Source organism: Panthera leo, chromosome C1, assembly GCF_018350215.1.
Source record: "Panthera leo isolate Ple1 chromosome C1, P.leo_Ple1_pat1.1, whole genome shotgun sequence".
Lineage (NCBI taxonomy): Eukaryota > Metazoa > Chordata > Mammalia > Carnivora > Felidae > Panthera > Panthera leo.
In genome coordinates this window covers 173,273,099-173,299,807 of record NC_056686.1, presented here as the reverse complement: position 1 = coordinate 173,299,807, position 26,709 = coordinate 173,273,099, and the positions used below count along the sequence as shown (strand labels likewise).

The following is a 26,709-nucleotide window of genomic DNA, read 5'->3' as shown; positions in this document are numbered from 1 at the left end:
AGGATTTCGCAAAATATTCCATTCAAGGATAGAGAAGTAAAAGGCATTCATCAAGCAGCTCCTCTCCCCGCATTATTGACTGGAGCCTTAATGTAACCCACCACGCATGTTCATGCACGTGCACGCGCGCAGTCAGCGAGCGCGCAAACGCAGTGCTTCGCTTTGACGTGCGCATGTCTGTGCAGCAAGCAGGCTCCCGCTGGCATTTCTCACCTCCGAGCGCCCATAGGACAGAAAGCAAAAGTTGCTTGCTGGACCTGAGACATTGTCACTGCAAAGTCAACCGTGGAATCCTGTGAGGAACTAACTGTCCCCCAAGTAGAGACTAGAACCAGATCTGAGGCTGAGAAGGGTATGAGAAGGACCCGAAAAGTGTCTTGAGGTACTCATTTATATTATGATACACAATTGACTTTTCACAATGTGAGTTTGAACCTTGCAGGTCCACTTATACGTGGATTTTTATAGTACACTACTGTAAACGTATTTTCTCTTCCTTACGATTTTCTCAGTAACATTTTCCTTTCTCTAGCTTACTTATAGTACTTAATACAGATAACATACAAAATATGTGTTAATCGACTGTTTATGTTATTGGTAAGGCTCCCCGTCAACAGTAGTGATGTTTTGGGGGGGGGGGGGGGGCTCAAAAATTAAATATGGATTTCTGACTGTGCATAGGTCAGTGACCCATGTTGTTCAGGGGTCAACTGTATTTCAAATGCCCCCTATACATGTGATGGTGATTAAAGACTGACCTCTCCCCTAAGAATTAATATGTCTTAAGGTTAACCTGTTTAGGTACACACTTTAGGACGATCTCTTGAGTAGCGGTTTTCCACATGGAAAAGTTTGATGACAAGGAAACCAAAGTGATTAGAGCTTATACAAAGCAATGGAAGAACACAGAAAGGAATAAGGATCAGAAAGCTTCTTTAGGAGATAAGATCGGTAAGCTGGAGAACATAGGAGAGAGACAGCACCTCTTAAGATGGTGTTTCTCAGACATTTTTAATTATAACCCACAGGAAGAAATACATTTCACGCCAGGAAGACGCACCCTCCCTCAGGCCTTCCTATACACATACACTTTAATAATACAAAAGTTGTACAGATAATACCTACCTTTACTATGTGCAATGCTCTCTAATACTTTTTTATATTCTACTGCTTCTATTATAAAATATTGGCTTCATGTTGTTGAATCACTATATTGTACACCTATATATAACACTGTATGATAACTACATGAGAATTAAAATTTTTTTTTTTTCAAGGCACATTTAATTTAATATCAAGAGTGCAATACAAAAGGCCCCAAATACAATGAAGGAAACACATTCCCCCATTAACACCAACGACAATACTCTTTCAACATGTGCCTGTTGAATGGAATGGGGATTTAATTTCACTACTGAAAAAAATAACGCGGTGAGTCTCATCACAGCCAATATCCTTATACAATCTAGTAGTGAAATGAATGTTCATAATGCTTCAAACAGTTTCAACCTGAAGTTTGATACCACACCTTTATGTTTGTACAGTCCTCAATAAGATTATCTACAGCATTAGCAAGAATTCAAAGAACAAACCATTGATTAAACCCACATTGATTTAAGGCTCAATCAAGTAATATAGAGCCCCAAACTAAACGGTTATGAACTACTTGTACTGACATCTATTATTTGATTCTCTCACGACTATTAAGTTGGTTCCTTAGCAAATGAAGCTCTTTAAAGGCAAAATTCACCTCATTTGAGTTTTGACCCAGAAGTTCAACAACAATCACGAAGTCCACAGTCTTATTGGCAAAACTGATATACAGTGTCTCTAAGTCACTATGCTCAAGGTTAAGAGCGATGCATATTCCATTTTTACATTTTACTGGAATTTTACATGTTCAATTCATGATTTTAAATCTCTAGGTTTTCATTCCTCCAAACTGTCTGAAGACACAGTGTGCCACAGACTTAAGACTTCTGTTTCTCCCTCTATTTTCTTCAAACAGAAACATTTCTCAAGTGTCTACATGTTCTAGAAGGGGAATTTTTCGGAGGTGGCCACTTCTTCGGAATAGTCCGACGCCATCAGGCCTCTGAAGCAAGGGGAGGGGGAAGAGAAAAAAGCTGAAACACAAGGTTCATCTGGTAAGTTTTACATTAACCATTACAAGCTGGATAGTTTAAGAATGTGGCTTTTTTTGGCTCAAAAAGTCTGAGTCTTGGTGTGGAAACGAGTACTTGGCTGTCCCACCACAGCTTTCTCGCAGTGGGACTGTCAGGGAAGTCTTGACTGGGGAGTATGATTTGTTTACCTATCAGGTGTAAACTTCCAGGCACTCAGTTCATTTTGGGCTTGTTCCAGTTTGTCTTTAGTCTGTTCCAGTTCACCTTTCATTTTTAGGAAAAACAAGTTGATCGCTGGGTCTACCATTGTTGATCTCAGTTGGGCAACGCTAGGCTGCTGGACTTGCTTGAGGTACTGGATTTGAGTAGTACACTCTTGCATCTCTTGCTCCTTGGTAGCCAGTCGCATTACTAGGATGTTTTCCCTGCGGGCAGACTCTTGCTGTTGTTGCTTTAGTTTTTCTTCAGACTCTCTTAACCCAGTTACGTCATTAGAATTAAGATCTGTGTATTTGCCCTCCAAAGCTTGGACGTATGCTTCATATTGTTTCCATCTTAGAATTAACTCATCTCGTGCCATAACTTTGCAGTCTGTTTCACTCAGTCGAACCTTTTTGGGAAGAGGTTCCTCGTTGGTCATCTTGAATCCTCTCCAGACGGAGGCCGCGCCGGCGCCGCCCAGTCACATAGGCCAAGGCCGCGCTGCCCGCTCACCGCCCAGGCGGTCAGACCGCGCTACCGCCGGCCCCCGCGCTCCTCCTCCCGCCGCAGCCCCGGCGCTCCCCTTTATTTGCGGGTCTCGCTGCCACGAGAATTAAAATTTTAAAAAAAACAAAAAAAAAAAAAACAATTAAATAAATAAATAAATAAATAAATAGATACTGGCTGCTTACATTAGTTATATTACCATAGTTTTAAAATATTGATTTAGGGTAATTCCCAGCTTTCTAGCTTGGCAACAGAGAAAAAACTGATAGCTATATCATCAAAATGGGAAGTACAGAAAGAAGGAGGAGTTTTGAAAAAGAGTTTAGCATATGTTCAAGGTATGTTAGAAACTTTCACATGTAATCCTTCATTCAATTTTTATAACTACCTTAGTAGGAAGTTGGTATTCCAATTTTAAAGATAGAGAAATTAAGGCTTATAAAAATAACGGTAGTTTTCAAAAATTGTATAGGCAGAAAATGGAGGAAAGTTATGAAGCAATTTTTTATTCTCCTATTAAAATTAGTTTGCAAGATTCCCCTTAAACTTAAATAATATGAACCTTGCTTTATATTTGAAAGCTAAAAATATAAGTAATAATACCTTTAAACTTCTGACTGACCCCGTGGTCTATTAGGAGTAGTATTTTGTTAATTTATTTTTTTGAAATAAATTTTTTTCTGGTGTTTATTCATGTAACAACCACTCTTTGTAAGGAAAAAAACAAACCAAATTATAATTCTGTTTGTTTTATAAATTAAGGAGAACAAAAGGCCTGAACTAATTTTTTCTTTGCACTGTCCATTTAAATAGAATTTACATAGAAATTTTAAACTACAGATGATACTGTAAGGATCATCTAGAAGAGATATCCAATTCCTTTATTTCACAGATGAGAAAACTGATCTCATCTATTTATTGGCAGAATACAGTATGTAGGAAACCCTACTAAATCATGTGTTCAGCCATTTAAAGTTTACAATTATTATTCAACTTCCCTCTCGGCTCCCCTCTGCAAACATTCTAATTACTCTTTCCAGAAAAATAATTTCCCAAGTGTCCAGATCACAAAATAGAACACAAAGAAAGATTCAAGCACAAGGAGGAGGAAAGGGTGGAGTTGTTAACATCCTCCTTTCTCCAGTGGGTTCAAAGCTTTTTTTTTTTTTCCACTTCTACTTTTGCACACACACACTGACCATGTGTGGAGGTTACACTTTCATCTGCAGGTCCTACAGAAACTAGAAATTTCTTCTCTTTCTTTCCTTTCTTTTTCTTTTCGTTTCTTTTCTTTTCTTTTCTTTTTTTCCTTCCTTCCTTCCTTCCTTTCTTCCTTTCTTCTTTCTTTCTTTCCTTTCTTTCTTTCTTTTTCTTCCTTTCCTTCTTTCTGTGTTGAGGGTTGACAGCTGACATCCCCAAGTTCTACTTTCCCCTTCACTTTTCTCTTTTCCTTCTCTTTTCCTGCTCTATAAAATAGCCGTTAATAGACCATGTTCATGTATGTTACAGCTCTGGTTCCACCAGGATGGCCATTTGTCAAGAAGGGCCTGTTCTTCCCTTCCCCCTGTTCTTTTCATGTATACATCATAGAAGAGTGGAAAGCTACAGGGAAAGAGGCACATAGAGGGATTCAAGGTAGGCCCTAGGGAACTGTTTGTGCACTTCAAAACCCAAATGTGGGAAATTCTTTTCTAATATGTGCAGTAAGTAGAGTTAAATTATTTGGGGCATAAAAACTCTCCTGATTGCCCAGTATGGCTTAGGTGTTTGCAAAATTTTGTATGTATATTTAGGATATGTTAAAATGGTTGATACTTTGATATTGGTAATCACTTAATTCAACTGGCTAATAGACAGCTATGTTACTCTAGGTTCTCCTGAGAAGCAGAATGAGTAGGATGGAGAGAAAGAATGATTGAAAAAGAGATCACTTGATTTTAAGAAATTGAATTACATCATTTACAGAGGCTGGCAAGTCCAAAAGCCATGAAGCAGGCAGAAGGCTGGAAACTCAGGTAAGACTTGATATTGCCCTCTGGAATCTAAATGTCACAGGACAGTATGCTGGAAACAGACAGTGTTTCTTTGTTGCAATCTGGAGGAGAATTCTTCTTAAGGATGCTCTTAAGGCCTCAGCTGACTGGATCAGGCCCAACCCACATCTGCTTTACCCAGTGTCTACTGATTTAAGTGTTAATTACATCTAAAAAATATCTTTACAACATCTAGACTGGATAGCTTAGCTTCTCACAGGCAGAGTAAGTATTTAAAATTGTAATATAATGGTAGGGCACCTGAGTGGCTCAGTCGGTTAAGCATCCCACTCTTGACTTCATATCAAGTCATTATCTTGCAGTTGCTGGATTCAAGCCCTGGGTCAGGCTCTGTGCTGATAGCACAGAGCCTGCTTGGGAGTCTCTCTATTTCTCTCTCTCTGCCCCTTCCTCACTTGCGTGCATTCTCTTTCTCTCAAAATAAATAAATAAATAAACTTAATTTAAAAATATTTTTAATTATAATATAATGGAATTATATTAAATTTCGAAAGCGTCACTGTGGAGTAACATGCATAACCATTTTAACTATTTTAATTGATTTGAGTACCTAATTAATTTTCTCAATAATCACTTAACTTTATTTAAAATAAAAGAATAATTTGCAGAAGTTTTTGTTTTGGACTTTGGTGTGTGTGTGTGTGTGTGTGTGTACATGAGAGAGAGAGAGAGAGAGATGGTACTATTACCTGATAAAAACTAAAATTTTATTTTGTGTTAGTAGTCATTTCGATTTGGCATTTATATTTTGAAACTCTCTAAGTCAAACATATGTAGAGAAACCAGATAATTTAAAGATTTAACTTCAACATCAATATATTCCCAAAGTTATATGCTTTAAATTATACCAAATAAACTAATTCTGAAAGAGAAAATAAAACTACCTCCATATGATTTTATATTAGCATGTGATTTTCTTAGAAACAAACAGCATTTTTCTTACATAAATATATTTTGCAAAAACTTTCCTTCTTTCCCAGAGGAGAAAAGTAAGTATAAAAAATAATAGCACGATGTGCCTAATTTCTATAACAGGTTCATAGTTATATGAGTTAGTGTGAGCAATCTTGCAGGTTCTTTTCTTTTCTTTTTAATAATTAGTAATAGCGGCAACCTCCCTCTTGGTTTTGACCTCTCTAGTTTATACATTCCCTCTGTGAGGTTCAGCCCAGGTTCACTTGTAAAGTCAGCAGAAATGTGAAACTCTTTACTGGTTAATGCTATCGTTAATAGAGCTATTCATCACTCAGCACAGAATACATAGAAAGTGGCTATGGTTTTTTTGTTCATTGACTTTTACATCTCTCCCCTTTTAATGAATTATCTCAGAGATTTAGGAATCGGTTCATAGCCAACACCCAAATTTTATAAATGTTAAATTTTTTACTGTTCCAGAAACTTTTGGAAAGAAATGAAAAATGACAGATGCAGAGAAAGTCTCATAACACCTTACTCAGTCCTATAGCCTGAATCACTCCTTGGACCCTCCTACCTGCCTCCTTCCCTTTTCAGAGAAAACCAATATATTATAGATTGTGTAACCTTCCTATTTTTGTTTTTATTACTTTTCCCATATATGTATAGCACCATCAAACTTATAGGTAACATTTTACATTATTTTAATTTTGTATGATATATATTTACAACCTAATTTTTAATTTACCTTTGTGCTTTCAAAATGTACCAAAGTTAATACATGTAGACGTGCTTCATTTATTTTGACTGCTAGGTAGTATTCTATATTAAAAATACTGTAATTTAGCTAATCACTTCTTTATCAATAAATATTTAGATGGTTTCTTAATCTTTTTCTTTTATCAATAGTGATGCAAGAAATAGTCTTGTACATGTCTTCTCATGGGCATAAAAAAGTATTTCTCTAGAGCATACTCCTAGCAGTGGAATTTCTGGAAAATGCGTTACACTTGTAGTCTATTTTGCTTGACTATCTAAGTATTTTTTTCAAAGTGCTTGATCAATTTACATTACTGCCAGCCAGCAGGGTATTAGAATTTGTTTTCCCACTCCTCCAAAAGCTGGGTATTGTCAGAGGTCTCAGTTGTCAGGGGTCTGCCAAAGCTAAATGTGAAGCAATATTTCATTTTCAAACCGATGAGAATTCTCCCTCCACTGTTCAGATTTAAGATCTTTTCTCCATTTCTGCCATTCTAGCTTCTTCGTCATATTATTTGTCCATTTTTCTTTAAAAAAAATTTTTTTTAATGTTTTATTTATTTTTGAGTCAGAGAGAGACAGAGCATGAGCAGGGGAGGGGCAGAGAGAGAGGGAGACACAGAATCTGAAGCAGGCTCCAGGCTCTGAGCTGTCAGCACAGAGCCCGACGTGGGGCTCAAACTCACGTACCGCGAGATCATGACCTGAGCCGAAGTCAGACGCTCAACTGACTGAGCCACCCAGGTGCCCCTATTTGTCCACTTTTCAATTGGGTAATTTGTCTTACTCATTTTGAGACATTTTTACTATACTAAGATACCAGTTTTTCTGTTTATATGTGTTATAAACTGTTTCTCTCAAGATTATTACTTTCTATTAAATTTTTTCAGGGTATCTTACAGTACAGAACCTTGCATTTTAAACAAGATTATAGATGATTTCCTTTCATTTTGTGCTTATTATGTTTTTGTTTAAAAGTAAGATATATTTCCTTCCAAAAGTTTTAAAGAATCTTTTCTCACATTTGGGTCTTCAGTTCACCTGGACTTTATTTTTAATGTGGTACAAATTGAGAATTCCTTTAACAAAGAATTAATTTTACTTAGCACCATGTATTAAAAACTTTGCTCTTTCACAACTAATTAGTTGCCGCCACTAGAGTTCTTAAATATGCATAAATCTTTCTCTGGCATTTTTATTCCTTTCCATTGGTTGGTTTGTTTAGCCCAATACAAATAGTAGGATTACTTAAAGATAAGTTAATAAAAGTTATTCATTCTAAATACTAGGGAGAAAAAGATTGAAAACAAAAATGACTAGAATCTGTTGTGCCTGAGGATAATATGATAGTAATATCAAAAGATCTATTATTTGGAGTATATGAAGTAGGGAGGTAGAGGTTGCTGCAGAAAAATATTTGAAGACATAGTGACTGAAAAAAATTCTGCATGTTTGATGAAAAAAAAATTGACAGAAAAAAAATTTAAGAATTTCAGTAAATCTCAAACAGTCCAAGTTCAAATAAAAAAGAGAAATTATACCAGAGGGGAAACTTGTAACTTTGGGAATGAAAAGGAAAGCAAGAGCAATGAAACATATCTGAATAAATACAATTTACTATTTTTCTTTTCTCAGCTCATTAAATTATACTACTTTTGAAAGTAAAATTTTTAACATTTTCTGGGAAAGTTTAAGTGTATATACATGTTAATACATATGACAGAGCAAGGAGACAAAATCATCAAGGGCGTAGAAAACCTGAATAACACTATCAACCAACTTTACCTAATTGACATGTGAACATTCCACCCAATAACAGAATATACATTCTTTTCAAGTACAACATAAAACATTCACCAAGATAGATCATAAAACAAACATTAACAAACTTGGAAGAGTTCAAATTAAACAAATTATATTCTCTAAACATCAGTAACAGAAAAAGTGTGTGAAAATTGAATAACCCATGAGTTAAAGAAGAAATCTCAAGAAAACTTGGAAAATATTTTGAACTGAATGAAAACACAAATTAACAATATAAAGAATGTAAAAGATGATACTCCTACAGACTCCATAGATATTAAACGATAATGAAAGTATACTACGAAAATCTATGCCCATGATTTTGACAACTTAAATGAAATGGATCACTTCCTTCAAAAATACAAATTACCAAAACCTGCTCCATAGTAAATAGCCTATATCTGCCCCTATAAGGAAGTTGGATTTGTAGTTTAAAATCTTCCAAAAAAGAAAAATCTAGCACCACATGGTTTTACTGGTGAATTCTACCAAGTATTCAACAAAGAAATAATACCAATTCTACAGAAAATCTTGCAAAAAATGGAACGGCTGGAGAGAGGGCAGGAGCACTTCCCAACTCTATTTATGAAGTCAGCATTCCCTTGATTTCAAAAACAGCCAGAGATATTAAAAGAAAAAGAAAATTAAAAAAAACACTGTCTCAATGAACATAAATGTAAAAAAATCCTCAGTGATATGGTCTGAATATTTGTGTGCCTCCAGAATGCTTATGTTGAATCTTAACTCCCAAAGATGATTACATGTTAGTAAATGGAAGTCTCGGGGAAGTGATTAGGTCATAATGATGGGACCCTCATGAATGTGATTAGCGCACTGTAAAAGCATTTCACAGAATCCCTAGCCCGTTCCACCACATGAGAGCACAGCAGGAAGGTACCTCTTATAACCAGGAATTGAGCCCTCACCAGCCACCATATAAAACCTACAAACACCATGATCTTGGACTTCCAGTCTCCAGAATTGTGAGAAATAAATTTATCTTGTTTATAAAATATAGCTAGCATTTTGTTATAGCAACCTGAATGGATTATGACACAACTTGAATCTTGAAGTATGTACAAAAGATAACATGAAAATAAAAATCATGGGGTGCCTGGGTGGCTCAGGTGGTTAAGTGTCCAACTTCAGCTAAGGTCATGAACTCGCGGTTCGTGACTTCAAGCCCCACGTCGGGCTCTGTGCTGACGGGTCAGAGCCTGGAGCCTACTTTGAATTCTGTGTCTCCCTTTCTCTCTGTTTCTCTCTCTCTCATCTCTCTCTCTCTCTTTCTTCCTCTCTCTTCTCTCTCTCTCAAAAATAAAAAAAAAGATTTAAAAAATTTTAAAAAAAGAAAAAAATAAAAATCACAATGAGATACCCATACACATGTACTAGAATGCCTTTTTCTACAAAACTTGACAATACCAAGTACTAACAAGAACACAAAGCAACAGGAACTCTCACACATAGCTGGTAGGAATGCAAAAGGCACAGCCACTCTAGAAAATAACTCCTAAAAGTTGAACATACACTTACCACAACAATTACCTAGCAATATCACACACTGGCATTTGCCCAAGTAAAATGAAAACTACATTCATACAAATACTACAGTAATTTTAAAACAATTTTGTTAGTATCACCAGAAACCGAAAACACATAAATGTCATTGAACAGGAGAATAGATAAATAAATTGTGCTACCTCCATATAATGAAACAGTACTCTGCAATAAAAAGGATTGAACTACTGATACATGGGAGAAATTGATGAATCTCAAATGCGTTATACTAAAAGAAAGAAATTTTTCTCCAAAGGCTATATTCTGTATAATTCCATATATGTTACTGTCCAGAAAAGGCAAAATTACAGAGTTACAAGACCAGTCAGTGGTTGTCAGACATTAATACCAGAGGAAGTGTTTGACTACAAAGTGTTGTATGAGGTTATTTCTTCTGGAGTGATAGAACTGTTCTGTATCTTTATTATGGTGGTGTTTATACTACAGTATGCATGTGTCAAATGCATAGAACTCTATACCAAAAAGAGCAAATTGTCCTGTATGTAAATTTTTAACATATTTTTAAAATATTCGATAGGTGTTTGGAAATAATTTGTCTCCCTATTTGTTGAAGGTAGTGCTTTAGATGCATCCTAATTTTTGATATATGCAAAATCTGTCATTTTCCAGAAAAGTTGTATCAAAATCTCCCAATACAATGGATAATTATCAATTTCAACTTTAATACTATTAACATTTGCTCTATGCACTTTTCAAGGCATTGCAGGTTTTCCAGTATATATACATTCAGTGATGTATCTCTCTAGTGAATTATGGTGTTCTTTCACCTAAGTCCTTTTTTGGTTCAAAGTTTATTTTGCCTTTTATTAATATTGCAAAAACAAATTTAGTTGGGTTCATCTTTGCTTTGCTTGTATCTGTTTTTCCATTTCAGTATTTTCTGTATCATCATATGTAAGTGTATTTCCATCAACCCAGAATTTTAAAAATCTAATTTGAAACTACCTATCTTTTAAGAAGTAAATTTAGACTTAAATCTAAATTTATTTAAGTTTAACTGGTAGTTTAGCATTTATTATTGCTGCTTCATTTTAACTTACTTTAGTAGTTTATTTTTTAATTTTATTTCCATGATATTTATCTGCTTATATTCTTCCTCCTTCCTTTATTGAACAGCAGAAACATTTATTGATTTGTTATTGTTTTACACTCTATTGCTCTACGTACAGTGTTTATCCTTAATCAACATGCAATCTTGACCCAGCAGATAAAAATTTAGTCAGTATTACTAACTCCTCCAGAAAATCAAAGGATCTGAAAAAGCTTGAGCTCCAATGATTTATTTGATTTTCCATGCACTTTGAGCCCTGTTTTTAAGGCACTCAAAATAAGGCATTATTTTTATTATTGTTTTTAGCATTCATTGCTTACTTAGATTCATCTATAGATTAATCAGTTTTTTACAAACATGCTCATCCACATGTTAATCACTTTCTTTGATTCTTGCATCCTGTTCTTCTTTGTTCCCTGTTCTTTATAAAGTGCATCATTTGAGGGGTGCCTGAGTGGCTCAGTCGGTTAAGCATCCAACTTCGACTGAGGTCATGATCTTACAGCTAATAAGTTCGAGCCCTGAGTCTGTGCTGACAGCTCAGAGCCTGGAGCCTGCTTCAGATTCTGTGTCTCCCTCTCTCTGTGCTCCTTCCCCACTCATGCTCTCTCTCTCAAAAATAAATAAAAACATTAAAAAAATTAAAGTGCATCATTTGATGTTCCCTTTAGTGGGTCTGAGTAATGATCCTCAGTCCTAAGTTTTCTCAGTACGTTTTTATTTTGTCCCTACTCTTCTATAACAAGATATTATTTGATTCTGGATACCAGATACGGATTCTAAGCCTTACAGTTGAGGCAAAAGCCCTAACAAAGCACCGCGAGTCTAAAAACACTGGTTTTCCAGCTATTGATGTCACCCACGCATGAAAGGATTGTTCAAAGGCAATTTTTCTGCAAAACGAATACTCCAACCCCCACTTTTCATTCAATATAAGAGGAGGTTTAGGAAAATGGAACGTGAATTTTTGTGGGATACACAATTCATGAAGAAAGTTTTTATTTCTCCTCACATACCCCTCTGTGTAGAAGAAATGTGATGTTTTTCCTCCCTGAAGCCAGGAAAGGGAGAAACAGAATTACTAAAACAAATTGGGGTTATCCAAACTACTTATTTTCCTGTAAGTCAGTTAATCATGAGTATCTCTCATCTAAACTTATCCAAGCTATTCATTTGGCCGGAGAGAGCCTGATGTTTTTGTGATATGGAAACAGGGACCAGGAAAAATCATGCTAAAAGAAAAAAATGTTAGCGAAGCAGCCAGCACTTCCACCATTTGGCTTCGCAGGGAGTGAGTTAGTTTCTCAGAATTTTCTAAAGCCCTTAGCTGTCTTATCAGTACACGGATTATAACTAGAGCTAAAAAGGAAAGCAAGGACTAAGAACCGAAGCCAGATTTCTACATCAGAGACAACACAAAGGAAAGACACTCACAGGACTCTCTGAAGAACCAATTAATGTGTTCCATAAAAATAGCACCCATTTGTATGGTTGCAACTGTAGAAACTGGAAGGCTGTCAGTCTCTGGATCTTCAGAAGCCAATAACAAGAAATTATTAAAAAATAAAATGTTAATATCCCAATGAGTTGTTGCTTCTCTACAAAACCAATAAAACCTAAATAACATTTTAGAAAGGGATAGAATTACAAGTTTTTATTTTTGTTTCTGCTGAGGTCCCAGGTAATTTCTTAATTTAGGGTTGTGTCCCATATAGGATATTAGTGTCCAAGTCTGGTTTGGATTGGGTTCTCAGTTTCTCTACCATAACTTTGTTTTTCTTCTTAACCCTAATTTTTAATAACACTACTCCTTACTACTTCCTTAGACTAGTGGCAAAGTTTAGGTAATCCCTGTGTCATAGATAGAGTAGACCTTAACAGGTTCTGTCTTCGTTGAAGCCCTACCTCTAAATCTCCATTTAGATGCTAAAATTCCAAACCTTCAGTCTTTAAGGTCCATATATACTATTTCAGCCCCATTGCCACATAGACGACTATGACTTCAGCTGTTCCTTATTGCACTGGCTTAAAATGTTCCTCTCATTTCTGCCATTTGAATAATTAATTTCTTTGAGTTAATCACATATTGAAAAAAACAGTTTATATTTGTCCATCATTTCTATGTAGTTCAAATCAAAATGTCCAACATTAAAGTATAGCTTTTATCTGTTAAAGCCCTATATCCTCTTTATATAGGGTAAAATCAATGTATTTAAATAAATTCATATACCTGTATTTAACTTTTTATTAGTGATCTGAAAGCAATGACACTGTTGAGACACTTCCAAATTTTAGTCTCTGCTATGGTCTGAATGTTTATGTCCCTCCAAAGTTCATATGTGGCAAATCCTAATGCCAATGTGATGGTATTAAGAGCTGGGCCCTTTGGGGGCACCTGGTGGCTCAGTTGGTTAAGCGTCTGACTTTGGCTCAGGTCATGACCTTGCAGTTCTGAGTTCGAGCCCCACGTCGGGCTCTGTGCTGACAGCTCAGAGGCTATAGCCTGCTTCAGATTCTGTGTCTCCCTCTCTCTCTGTTCCTCCCTGCTCGCATTCTGTCTCTCTCTCAAAAATAAATAAAGATTAAAAAATTTAAAAAAAAAGAGTGAGATGGTGCCTTTGGGAGGTACTTAGGTTATGAGGGTGGAGCCCTCATGAATCAAATTAGTGCTCTTATAAAAGAAATGCAACAGAGATCCCTCATCCCTTCCATCATGTGAGGATACAATGAGAAGTTGTGACTTGGAAGAAGGTTCTCACCAAACTACCTTGGCATCCTGATCTTGGACTTCCAGCCTCCAAAACTGTGAGAAATAATTTTCTATTATGTATAAGCCACCCCCAGTCTATGGTACTTTGCTATAGCAACCCAGACTGACTAACTCAGGTTCCATAACCAATCTTCTTTCTTTTTTTAAAGTTTATTTATTTATTTTGAGAGAGATAGAGAATCCCAAGCAGGCTCTGCACTGACATGAGGCTCAGTCCCACAAACTGAAAGATCATGACCTGAGCCAAAATCAAGAGTTAGACACTTAACTAACTGAGTCACCCAGGTACCCCAAGTTCTGTAACCATCTTCTTAAATCACATATCTAGGATGTAAAATCACATTTTGGGGTGAAATGAGCTTTGTTAGTAAGAAAAATTAAAATATTATTTGTAATCTTATAAATACACATTTGCATGTACACACACACACACACACACACACACACACACGCAAACTTATAATTAGTTTCTAGTAGGGTTGTCTCCAAGATTGGGTCCCTGCTCTCTTGCTAACTTTCACTGAATTTCTTAACTAAAGAAAATGAGAATATATCAATAGTAGCTAAAGCTATGTTCTAAACAAGCAGGTTTCAACTCCTGTTATTTCATCACTGGACTCCTCCCAAATAGAGTTTGGCAAGAGGCATTCTGAAATCAACACGGAAAGTCACAGAAGAACAAATTGGGGTCATATGACTCATTCCACTTGTGACTTAAAATGCACTTGAACCCACATTTCCAGAGGGGAAAGTTAGTTATAAAGTATCCCAAATCAACTAATGTCACGTGTTTCAGTTCCATTTAAACTTTGAGTCAGGAGGAAGACAAGGTGGAAAAAGAAGTAAAAGGAGAATGAGGATTTTTTTAAGTAGAACATTTCCAAATTGCTGAAAATGATTGTTTTTATATCACAAATTTATAAATAATTCAAAGAAAAGGATTATAGGATCCATAAAATTTACTGTCATTTTTAATAAAATATTTAAATCATACTTCTAAAATAAAAAGTAATTATTTTTATTAAAGCCCATTTCTGACATTCCACTTCTGAGTTCAAAATATTTCACAACCCAGAAGCTCTAAAACTAAAGTATTATGCAGTCAAACTTACTTATCCTTCCTTTTTTTAGATAAAACCTCATGTTTTTAAGTTTTAGATAATTATATTCTTAGTAAACTATGGTTTTAATTATAATACACAAAAATATTGTAGTGAAAAGTAAAATGATTGTTGATACCAGCTTTTTGTTTCATAGGAGTTACTTGGGGACTTAGAAAGAGAGAATGTCCTTCTCTATGTTGGCCTCACTGCTAAACCACTGCGTATAAGGAGGGATAAGCTTTTGTTACTGAATTGGCTGCCACTGTAAACATTAGTAGAACAATCGATTCTGTTTGTCCATCCTAGTCTTAAACTCTTTCCTCTTGTTTCCTTTTTTCATCTTTAACCCTGCTGAGTTAATGAGTATTTATTTTCCTTCCTTTTGTTCTCTGTATCTTTTCCTATCCAATCAATTATTTTGAATGCTAGCTTAAAGACCAACACATCATGGTGTTGTACTAACCATCTCTTTTCTAACAGATTCTTCTTTTAAAGAAAAGCACTGCCTCTGAATGACTAATGGGTGTGAAAATGCCAATTCAGCTATTCTTGGAGTAAAGCTGATTAAATTCTTCACTTACGACGTATGTATATCTTTTTTAAAAAAATGAAGCTATGTTTTATAGGTTCCTAAAAGTAAAGTGTTCCAAGGATGATCAAGGATTTTTTATAAAAATCTTGTTATATATTCTCCTAAGGAGATTATAGGTGCATATTAATAATGCACTTATCATTGCTTCATTATGATGTTCTCTGAAGAGGCATTTTATTTTATTATTTTATTTTATATTTATTTTTTATTTTTGAGAGAGAGAGAGAGAGAGAGGCAGAAAGAGAGGGAAAGAGGGAATGCCCAACAGGCTCTGTGCTGTCAGTGCAGAGCCTGATGCAGGGCTCTATCTCATGAACCGTGACATCATGACCTGAGCACAGATCAAGAGTCAGATGGTTAACCAGCTGAGCCACCCAGGCACTTCTGAAGAGGCATTTTAAATAATCTTTATTAGTGGACTAATAAGCAACAACATGTAATGCTGGGAGAAGACATCAACCAGTTGTGAGAATAGACATGTTTTTTTTTCAAGAGAAGTGCCATAAATGACAATCGTTGGGCCATTCATTGGCCCAATAATACTCACCATATTCTAGTCTCTTAGCTTAACATTACTGCACCTCATCCTTCCAACCAATCTTGCTTCTAGTCAATCTCCAACCCAAAATACTCTGGGTATTTCTATCAAGACTTAATAGATGATGAGATAGAGCCATAGATAGGTTATGTAAATTCTCCATGATCACATGAGCAATAAATGGAGATTCAAACACAGATCTGTCTTCAAAGATGATACTCTTGACTGTCAAGCAAACCCCCTATCAGGGAAATGGAGAACTAAATCCATTATATAAAAAGAGCTATGTGAATATAGATCATCCTGAAAATTGGAAAACCTGAAAAATAAACAAACCCCCCAAGAATGCTGTAGAAATAGGTATCATTAAATTCTTGACTGGTAGCAAAAATAATTTGTACATAAAACTAAAACATAAAAATCAGAATTCTTCATGAAGATGTATAGCTTTTATTTAAAATACCTATCCTATATAATAAAATGATCACATCTTCCCTTTTCTAATTCAAGAGCAATTATTTACTCTTATATTAAAGAAGAAAAATTGGAAGTTTCACTAAGTGCTCAGGACTTTAAATTTCAGTAAGTAATAGATTTCTGCGCATTCCTTACACAAGATTTCAAAATTAGGGGTTTTATATGTAAGTTTTGAAGCTCTAATTGTAAAGAATATATAACTGCTAGTCAGATGTTACAGTAAATTTCACATTTTCCTATATTTTAATGTGCTTTTTGGGAAAAGTAATGTAGCAATAACTTCACTAAGACACAGTTGCAAAAATGCCCATGGGTGTTACTAACATATCAAAAAAGTACTGATTTATTATCATGTAAAATACACAAACTAATGAAAAGGAACATTTCCTATATATATTTATTTAAGCAGAATCTAAGGGAGTCTTTATTTGTACTTTCTTGAGATTGAAATCATCCAGAGAACCTCAGAGTAACAATAGAAAGAATGGAACTCTTCCTTTAAAGATAATGTTCTCCCATCAGGAAATTAAATGTTTCTCCTGGCAGCAAGTGAAGTACACAGAGGAATGCAGTCTCACACGTATACCTCTTTAAAGCTTATCACAGACCGGGTTACCCAAGGTTCAGACTAAAGGGGAGGGGGTGGGGGCAGTCTCACCCCTAGATATTATTTGAACATATAAGCCAGTTTAGAAGTGTTAATTAAAACACATTTGCTTTTCTAGTAGACTTTTATGAAAGAATTAAATGCGGTAACACCTTTTTATTACCAGAAAGGAAACTATAACTAGCTTTATATTACCAGAAGGGAAACAACTAGTATCTGCCTTAAAAATGCCCTATGTTATGCTGTGTGTGTTTAAAGCTGTAATGTGCTTGACCCATATATATAACAAAGAATCCTCTAAAAGTGCTCATCCAGGCAAAGGCAGTTTTATGGAGAGGAAAAAGCAAGTGGATTTGGAATCAGAGAATCAGTGAGTGAACATGGGGTCAGTGACTAGTTGCTATGTCAACTTATCAATGTTCTGTAACATTTGGGGCCTGTGTCTCCAACTGTAAAAATAGAGATAATAATAATACCTGGCTTACAAAACTGCTATGAAGAATAAAATAGTACATGTGAGAGGATTTTTAAAATTTCTACTGCTATACAAGTATAAAATAATATTATCAGTCAGATCTGTAAATCAGAGAGGGCCATGACTAAAATTTTGCCACATGAACATATGGAATCTGAAAGGATACACATTATAGAAAATGCCCCTGTCTCTTCAGGGCCAATACTGGGTAAATAAATGTCTCCTTGCTGTGGAATCCAGTGTACTCTAGGCTGAACTAACACGTAGCAAAGTGAGACTGGCACTAGAGAGACATCTAGTGTTTGAAAGAACAGGAGAGTAGATTTGAGATTGAAGCAATTTTGTTTAAAAAAAAGAATGAAATGGTCTGTGTCCACATAAAGGTATACAAAAATTAAATCAACATAATAATATTCCTACACCATTTTGAATCCTCCAGAAATGTGAAACTTTTTTATTGAATTTTCAACTTATACACTGGCATTTTTTTTTAATTTTTTTTAACGTTTATTTATTTTTGAGACAGACAGAGACAGAGCATGAACGGGGGAGGGGCAGAGAGAGAGGGAGACACAGAATCGGAAGCAGGCTCCAGGCTCTGAGCCATCAGCCCAGAGCCCGACGTGGGGCTCGAACTCACGGACCGCGAGATCGTGACCTGAGCTGAAGTCGGACGCTTAACCGACTGAGCCACCCAGGCGCCCCTACACTGGCATTTTTAAGGAAAACCAGGAGTCAAGGAAGGTAACTCCTGGAACTTCCCTCTTAGGACATTTACCACCTCCCTGGGTAAAGTTTGGTTCAAATGGGAGAGAAGATAGGTCTGGGGAGAAGATAGATGAATAGCAGAGGGAGATTATGTTTGGAAAGAAATCAATGGGGGCACCTGGGTGGCTCAGTACATTAAGTGTCTGAATTCAGCTCAGGTCACGATCTCACAGTGGGTGGGTTTGAGCCCCATGTCTGGCTCTGTGCTGACAGCTCAGAGCCTGGCCAAATCCTATCTCTCCCTCTGTCTCTGCCCCTCTCCTACTCCTGTTCTGTCTCTTCTCTCAAAAATAAACATTAATTAAAAAAAAAAAAAAAGAAAGAAATCAGTAAAGGAAAAATAATTAGGGGCTCCTCTGTGGAAAAGGTGAGCACGGGCTATGGGAAAAGACCAGACAAGAAGATTCTACATTTTTAGTAATAATGCACCCTTCTAAATATATTGTTGAGTATTATTTCATTAGCCCCACATATGTGGTGATGCACTGAAAGCAATTCAGTTTACAGGTTTTAATAACTAAACATCAACAAAAGAATTACTGCAGTTCAAATAGTTTAATAGATATTTATTAAATGATTACAGTGTGTCAGAAATCTTCAAGATATTGGGAATGTACCAACTAACCAAACATAAAAATTCCTAGCCTTGGAGCTTACATTCTAGATAAGAAGAAAGACAATAATTAACATGGAAAAATAAGTAAAATAGAGAGTGTCTGAAAGGAGGGAAGAGGGAATGAAATTTTTGCTAAAGTAACACTATACCTAATCTTCCTCACCAGAAAATCAAAAATGATTTTGGAGCCATTTTTAAGGCATATATTAGTTTTTTCCCCTTCCAATGTCAATAAAATTTGATAGCCACAGTTCTATGTTAGCTATTCCATCTCTTGGTTGGAATAAAGTAAGTAGTTGAAGCAGCCATATTTATGTGAAATTAGTTTTCCATATCTCAAAGTTCTCATCTAACATTTTACTTTTTTTTTTAAGATTTAATGTTTAAGTAATCTCTACACCCAATATGGGGCCTGAACGCACAACCCTGAGGCCAAGAGTCACATGCTCCACTGACTGAGCCAGCCAGATACCTCTCGTCTAACATTTTTCTAATCATTTTTGTTTCAATTTGGAAACCTGCTAAAGTTCCCTGCCACCACTAAGATTTCATAAATGGCTTTAAATGATAATGGTAACAAGAAATACAGAGCCTCTTCTTTTTATTTACATGCCTGGATAATGTCTATAGAAATATTTTTCTAAATATATGAAGAAACTATAATATTAGTTTTTTGTCCCTAAGTTCTAAGAATCACTAAACTCTAGTAATGTCAAGCTTCTTCTTGGGATAAAGTACATAAATGGTAAAACGCAATGCCAAGCAATTCAGGTGTTTAAAAAACTCTTAGAAACCTTTGATGAAAGCATGTTATTTTCTTTTAGATCTAACTACCAAATGGGTTAGACATGATATATTTAAAGGACGGACGTAAGTACATCATTGTTATACATACCAAAATAGGCAAATATTCTCCAGGAATTTTCATGTTGGTAACCTTTTTTCTGAAACTTTTAAAAAATGTTTATTTATTTTGGGGTGGGGGGTAGGGGGCAGAGAGAGAAGGAGAGAGAGAATCCCGAGCAGGGTCTTCTGCACTGTCAGCACAAGCCCGACTTGAGGCTCAATCTCACCACCATGAGATCATGATCTGAGCTGAAATCAAGAATCAGGTGCGTAACCAACTGAACCACCCAGAAGCCCCATGTGCTACAATTTAACAGCTCTCTTAACTCTCAGAACCTAACAATACATATTACTATGTTTTGATACATAATTTGGTGTGAAATGACATGACTTGTTTACTTTTTAGTAACATTGTGCTATCACAATTCTTTAATAATTCTCAGGAGATTTAAAATCCAATATGTAAATTTCTGTGTTCAGAATCTTTTGTAACTAAAATTTGCCAAAAGTGTTATTTTTCCTTTTATTATGATAACATTTACTAATATAACTTTAGTAAACTTTAGAGATTTCTCCCCAACATATCTATATACATATTCTCTATGGAACCAAAAAAAAAAACAACCTATGGTATGCATAGAAGTTCATACAGCATCATATTCTTATTTTCCTTATCCAAGAAACCAGATTTCTTGATTCAAGAAATATCAAGTATATCCTTCACTATATACATTGCTTATGGTCTTATATTGATTATTTCCTTCTGGTCTGCTTATGTAATGGCCATATTTAAGCTTCAAAACCATAGTGAGAAGTGCTTATTTATGTGATGAGAGAAGAATTTAACTCCTTGCTCACTTTCCATTCTGTCATTAGTGACAATTATCATCAAACATTCTAAATTTTTCACTCAATAGAGAGTCCTACTTATAATTTCAAACCCTTTAGCTGAAACACATACACACATAGAGACAGAGACAGAAAGGCAGAAAGAAGGAAATTGTTGGAATAGAAAGATTATATGAAAGTCTTTTATTAATTCATATTATCTTCATTACTTAATCTGAAGGAGGAGGTTGATTTTGAATGTTACTTTATCTTTAGTTCCATTGAGTGGTGATGTCACTTATAGAAATTTGTATCTTGTTTAAAAGGTACCACAAAAATATTGACCTTTCCATGCATCTTGCTACTATGAGACACTTTGTTATGATTACACTCATTTTGCCATGTAAGACTTTGAGATGTTGTAGAAAATGACTTATTTCCTAGGTGTTATCCACATAGAATCCATCCAATTATATGGCAATGTGGGATTTTAAAAAGGTAACAATCCTGAGATGTAACATTGAAAAACTCAATCCAGCACAGTGTGGTTTGGGAGCCATCCCTGTCTTCATAACAGAATCTATCCAAATCCTTATATGAATTTTCTCTGGCTAGTTTGATGGTACTAGAATCCCACCGACTGGTATAGAGACTCTCCTAAAGCAGACTAAAGGACAGGAGACATCTGCCTGCTATCATGGAAGCCAGTAAGGCAAAAATGTAGCCTTCCTTTTGCAGTGTTATTCAGCCTTATGCCAATGAAAGGATCCCTTAAATAATCAGAGAGCTGTGGATCACCTAAAGTTGGAATTTCGCTAGACCAGGTATTTTTTCACATAAAAGCCCATTAATAATAGTTCTATAGCCACTGTTTGCTTCATAGTTGGATACTTACAGATTTGGCCAAATTAGAAGATTAAAAAAAATGGAAAAAAAAATTGTATCGATATGATTTTCTGGTTTCAAGTCTGTGATAAAACTGCATCATAGATACACTGGAGCACATTTTCATCTAACTATCATGTATAATTATAAAAACAATAGCCATAGCTATTAGCAAGTAGCATGAACCAGTCAGGATGTAAAGCCCTTTAAGTGAAATAATCTAACTTCAGTCCTTACAAGGTAAGGTATGATTCCTTGAGGTAGATATGATTCCTTTTATAACAGATGAGGAAACAAGTTTCCCAACTAGATAATGTTGGCTGGAATTCATTCTAAGCCTATTGTCTTCAAAGCCTATGCCCTTAAACACTATGCTTTACTGGTGTCTGGAAATGAAATCAACCTAAGTATTTAAAACTCAATATCTAAAAACTGGCACATGAAGTTTGACTTTGATCTTATGTCTATAAGAGGTACAAAAAGTTAGAAAACAGAGGTGCCTGGGTGGTTCAGTGGGTTCAGCAACTGACTCTTCATTTCAATTCGGGTCATGACCTCACAGCTTGAGATCAAGCCTCACATCAGGCTCTGTGCTGACAGTACGGAGCCTGCTTCAGATTGTGTCTCCCTCTCTCTCTGGCCCTCAGCTTGCTCATGCTCTTTCTTTCAAAATAAATAAATAAACATTAAAAAGAAAAGAAGCTACAACTGGGTGTTATATGTAAGTGATGAATCACTAAATTCTACACCTGAAATCATTTTTACCATATAAGTTACTAACTAGAATTTAAATAAAAACTGGAAATAATTATTTTTAAAGAAGCTACAATGGTTTGCCCCTAGGTTAAGATGGTATCCACGGACACATACTTACAGTAAACGATAACTACCTGAAATATTCAATAAAGTTATGCATCAAACAGCAGATCTTATCCTTGTTCTCTGGGATACAGTGCACAGTGGAAAGAGCACCACATTTAAAGTCAGACAAGTCGTCTCTCAGCTCCAAACTTAGCAGCTGTGAGATCTTAGTCATGAAACTTAAACTATTTGCCTCCATTTCCTCAGGGAATAATAAAACCTATTTCCTATTTTGTAGTGAGCATTCAGTGACACAATGTACATGAAGTTGCTGACACTCACAAAGTGCTATGAGTGTTTTCTAAAACTGACTTTCAAAGTAAATGATGGGAAAATTTTATCCTAAAAATTAAACATTTAAAGCATTGAATTTTGAAAAGATGCAAAGTGTTTTTTGAAGCCATACATATTTTTTAACTCTTGTATGTATATATGGACTAAAATTGGGTTAATCAATTTTTCCATCACATGTAATTAAAAAAAATTTTTTTTAACGTTTATTTATTTTTGAGACAGAGAGAGACAGAGCATGAATGGGGGAGGGGCAGAGAGAGAGGGAGACACAGAATCTGAAACAAGCTCCAGGCTCTGAGCAGTCAGCACAGAGCCCGACGCGGGGCTCGAACCCACCGACCGCAAGATCGTGACCTGAGCCGAAGTCGGCCGCTTAACCGACTGAGCCTCTCCGACGCCCCTATCACATGTAATTTTAATAATATATGGCAACAACCTTAACAGGCTACCTATGTTAGCAAACTACAAAGGGGAGCATAGCTTGATGAGGATATTTGAACATGTTTTCATCTATACAGAGAGCCACTATGGTAAAAGCTCCTAAAATATTATTCACTGAATGACTATATATTTATAGTAATTTTGTTTCAAATATGTCTTACCTTTAGAAAATTATTTTATGAAAACTTTTGATTTGCTCAAAAATGGTTTTCTGAACCACAAAATTTTCACCAATTCTGCCTTTCAAATTAGAATCTCAAATATAAGCTAAAAGTACCCCCCAATCCTTTACTCCATTCACCACATTTTTACAAAGAATGAAACATCAATCTGAGGCAAAATGACTTGTTCAAGGTCTTACTGTGTTTCTGATTTTTGATTTAGGGCCACTGTCATCAAATAGGCTCCCTCCTGTTTATTTTTTCTTTTTTTATTATTTTTTTAAGTAATCTCTACACCTAGTGTGGGATTCAAACTCACAACCCTGAGATTGAAAGTCCCAAGCTCTTCTGACTGTGCCAGCCAGGCACCCCAGGGTCTCTCCCTCTTTAGATGGCTTAAAAAATTTTTTTTTTATTTTGAAGTAATTACACATTCAGAGTAACTTGAAAAAAACAGTCTCGTGTAACCTCCACCCAGCTTCCCCCCAATGGTGCCTTTATAGAACTGTAGAACAATATCAAGACCAGGAAATCGACACTGGTATGATGCTGTTGACTAGAGATGTTATTCAGTTTCACCATTTTTTACATGCACTCATCTCCATGTATATGTGCATGTGTGTATAGTTCTATGCAGTTTTATGCCACCTATGAAGATGCTTTTGCTAACGCAGTGCGGGGCAGGAAGCTCCTGTAGCTAGATGATGGGCAATGACAGAATGCCTCGACTGCTTGTTTTCTTATTATAAGTTTTCATGTCTCCTAAATCAAGTTCTTCTGGATTTGACATAATTTCTTTTCTCCCCTGATTGGATAAGTCTGAGCAAATAACTAAAGATTTTGAATGTCAAGTTTCCATTCCATGAATAAAGAAATTAAAGCAAATGAGCTGAACTTAATAGTAGAAAATTGGTCACATTATTTAAGGCTATCATCTATATTATGCAAAGGAAAGCAATTAGATGACGACATCTTCACACATGCTTATACCTCCAGAAAGAGGTCTGCGCGTCAGGCTTTTGTGGAAAGCACACTGTGCCAGCTACTTATGACCTAAGATCAGTGTCTACTTCACTCAGCATAAGAGAACAGGTGGGTCTTTGATGGCCTTGCATGTCATGCTTAATACACTTGATAGTTTCCCTTGTGTTTCTTTCTGTAGATGTGTCATAAGAAGATTGAGGCAATCTATGTTTGGCTCTTGCTATAAATATCTAAACTGATTTTACGAAGGCACATGTTGGTAATAAAATACTAACTGCCTCTTACAAGCACTAGAAAAAAGTTAAAGGATTATTTTAAGAAATGTATTTTTACAGATTTGATCAAATGTTTAAATTGCAATATGTTTTATTACTTAATAATTACTTACAGAAAGGATTTCTGAGATTTTCCTTTTCTAGATGTATCATCTAGATTCTAGATAAATTAAAAAATATTTGCAGTGTTGGTTGCTATAATGAATTAACAACCAAACTGAAGATTATGCATTTATATTATACATAAATATGTAAATATTTATGTTTATATATATGTTTACATATTTTAATGTAAAAATTGACCAGTTATTTTATGTCATCTCAAACATTTAAGAACTGCTTAAGCACAATGCATGGAGTCTAGGGAATTGTGAAGTATTTCCAAGGCATTAATCTAAAAAAAAACCACTTTTGAGACTTTATCTCACTGAAATACAATTACACAACCATCCTATTAAGATATAACTTTTTACTGCGTTTTCAGTAATGGTGACTTTTTTATTAATATTTAATTGTAATAAATTCAGGAAATACATGGAAAACAAGTTCAGAGAAATCCATACCCTCAAACAAAGAAGAAATCTGATAAATATAGATTTCTTTTTTCAAATAATTAATTTTCATCAATTAACAATAACTTTAACAAAATCAAAGATTTAGCATACCATTCAGTGAGAAAATGGCTTCATCATGAAGGGTATTTTCATCCAGATTTTGCAATTTAGAATGGAAAGCTATTACCAATTCTAATGTTTTTCTAAAACTTGCATTTGTTCCTTTACACTTTAATTTAAAAAGTATTTATTGCATACCTACTACAAACCAGGCATTGGGCTGATTCAGAGGATACATGCTAAAGAAGAAGACAGAGCCCTTCCCTCAAAAAATTTTAATCTAGTAAGGCAAAAAGAAAAGAAAACATGGACCCATAGTATAGAGTTTGACAACATTAAAATAAACATTTATTTTCAGTTTGTCCTTAATTTTTTTTGAGATTATTAACACAATTTTTTTAATTTCTTGGAAATCCTGTATCTTTAAGAGCACAGTGCTTTTTTTGGGTGCCTAGGTGGCTTAGTCAGTTAAGGGTCCGACTTCAGCTCAGGTCATGATCCCACGGCTCCTGAGTTCAAGCCCTGCGTCGAACAGCCAGAGCCTGGAGCCTGCTTCAGATTCTGTGTCTCCCTTTCTCTGCCCCTCCCTAACTCATGCTCTGTGTCTCTCTCAAAAATAAATAAACATTAAAAAAAAATAATGAAACAAAAGAGCGCAGTGCTTTTAAGCAAGTTTTTATTTCCTCAGTGATCTTGCAATGGCTATGAAAATTTCTATCAGTTATTTCTATTTCATTTATGATTATCAAATATAATTAATTGATATATAAGAATTTTAAATATTTTGGGGTGCCTAGGTGACTCAGTTGGTTAAGCATCTCAACTCTTGTTATGGGCTCAGGTCATGATCCCACAGTTTGTGAGATCAAACCCTGCGTAGGGCTCTGTGCTAAAAGAGTGGAGCCTGCTTGGGATTCTCTCTCTCCCTCTCTCTTTGCCCCTCCCCTGCTTGCTCTCTCTCTTTCTCTCTCTCTTAAAATAAATAAGTAAGCATTTAAAAATTTTTTTTTAATTTAAAAATTTTTACACTTTGTGCCAAAAATGGCTTTAAGATTAAAAGTCTATACACTTTTTCTTATTTTCCAAAGACTGTATTTTCCCTGAATTTTATGTTAACGTTCTATCTTAATAGTGATAAAGAAGAAAGTTCCTCTACAGAAAATTCTCCTCCATTTCACTTCTTCGACTCTTTCTCTTCCAAAACACTCACTTGAAAGTTTGATCTATGTGTGGAGAGGATATGAACCCTTAGTAGACATAATGAAATCTGAGGTCATGCACATTTAAAATGATATCAAAGACATAATAAAGCATATGTGTATGCGATGCACATCTAAATACTTCTTTTGATTGTAAAAGCATGCACTTTGTCTTAGATCAGAGCTTCCACTGATAGTACCTATGACTTCACATCAGATGGGGAAAGGTTGGTAAATGGAGAGAGTGATAAAGTTAAACCACTAAACACAGGAGAAATTTTCCAATCTTATGTAACTCATCTCTCTTGAGAATACTGACCCAGTGCTGAGTCATTCACCCAACTGGAAGGCACATCATTGCTTTCAGGCAGCCTTATT

General features: G+C 35.4%; 1 protein-coding gene and 1 long non-coding RNA gene across 3 annotated transcripts in view; one reads left to right on the top strand and one right to left on the bottom strand.

Annotated features, from left to right (window-relative positions):
- Positions 1-1,294: 1,294 nt before the first annotated feature.
- Positions 1,295-2,866, bottom strand: LOC122228041 (pre-mRNA-splicing regulator WTAP-like). The gene has a single exon (XM_042952890.1). It carries the CDS (start codon positions 2,764-2,766, stop codon positions 2,311-2,313), a length of 456 nt encoding a protein of 151 aa, XP_042808824.1. The 5' UTR covers positions 2,767-2,866; the 3' UTR covers positions 1,295-2,310.
- Positions 2,867-4,695: 1,829 nt separating this feature from the next.
- LOC122228042 overlaps positions 4,696-26,709 on the top strand; it is a 75,065-nt gene continuing 53,051 nt past the window's right edge. Inside the window, exons 1-2 of one of the 2 annotated variants that reach the window (XR_006206369.1) lie at positions 4,696-4,849; positions 15,351-15,454. This is a non-coding gene — a long non-coding RNA (uncharacterized LOC122228042). Of the gene's footprint in view, positions 4,850-9,153; positions 9,349-15,350; positions 15,455-26,709 lie in introns of those variants that run through there. The other variant, XR_006206368.1, reaches the window with a different exon arrangement.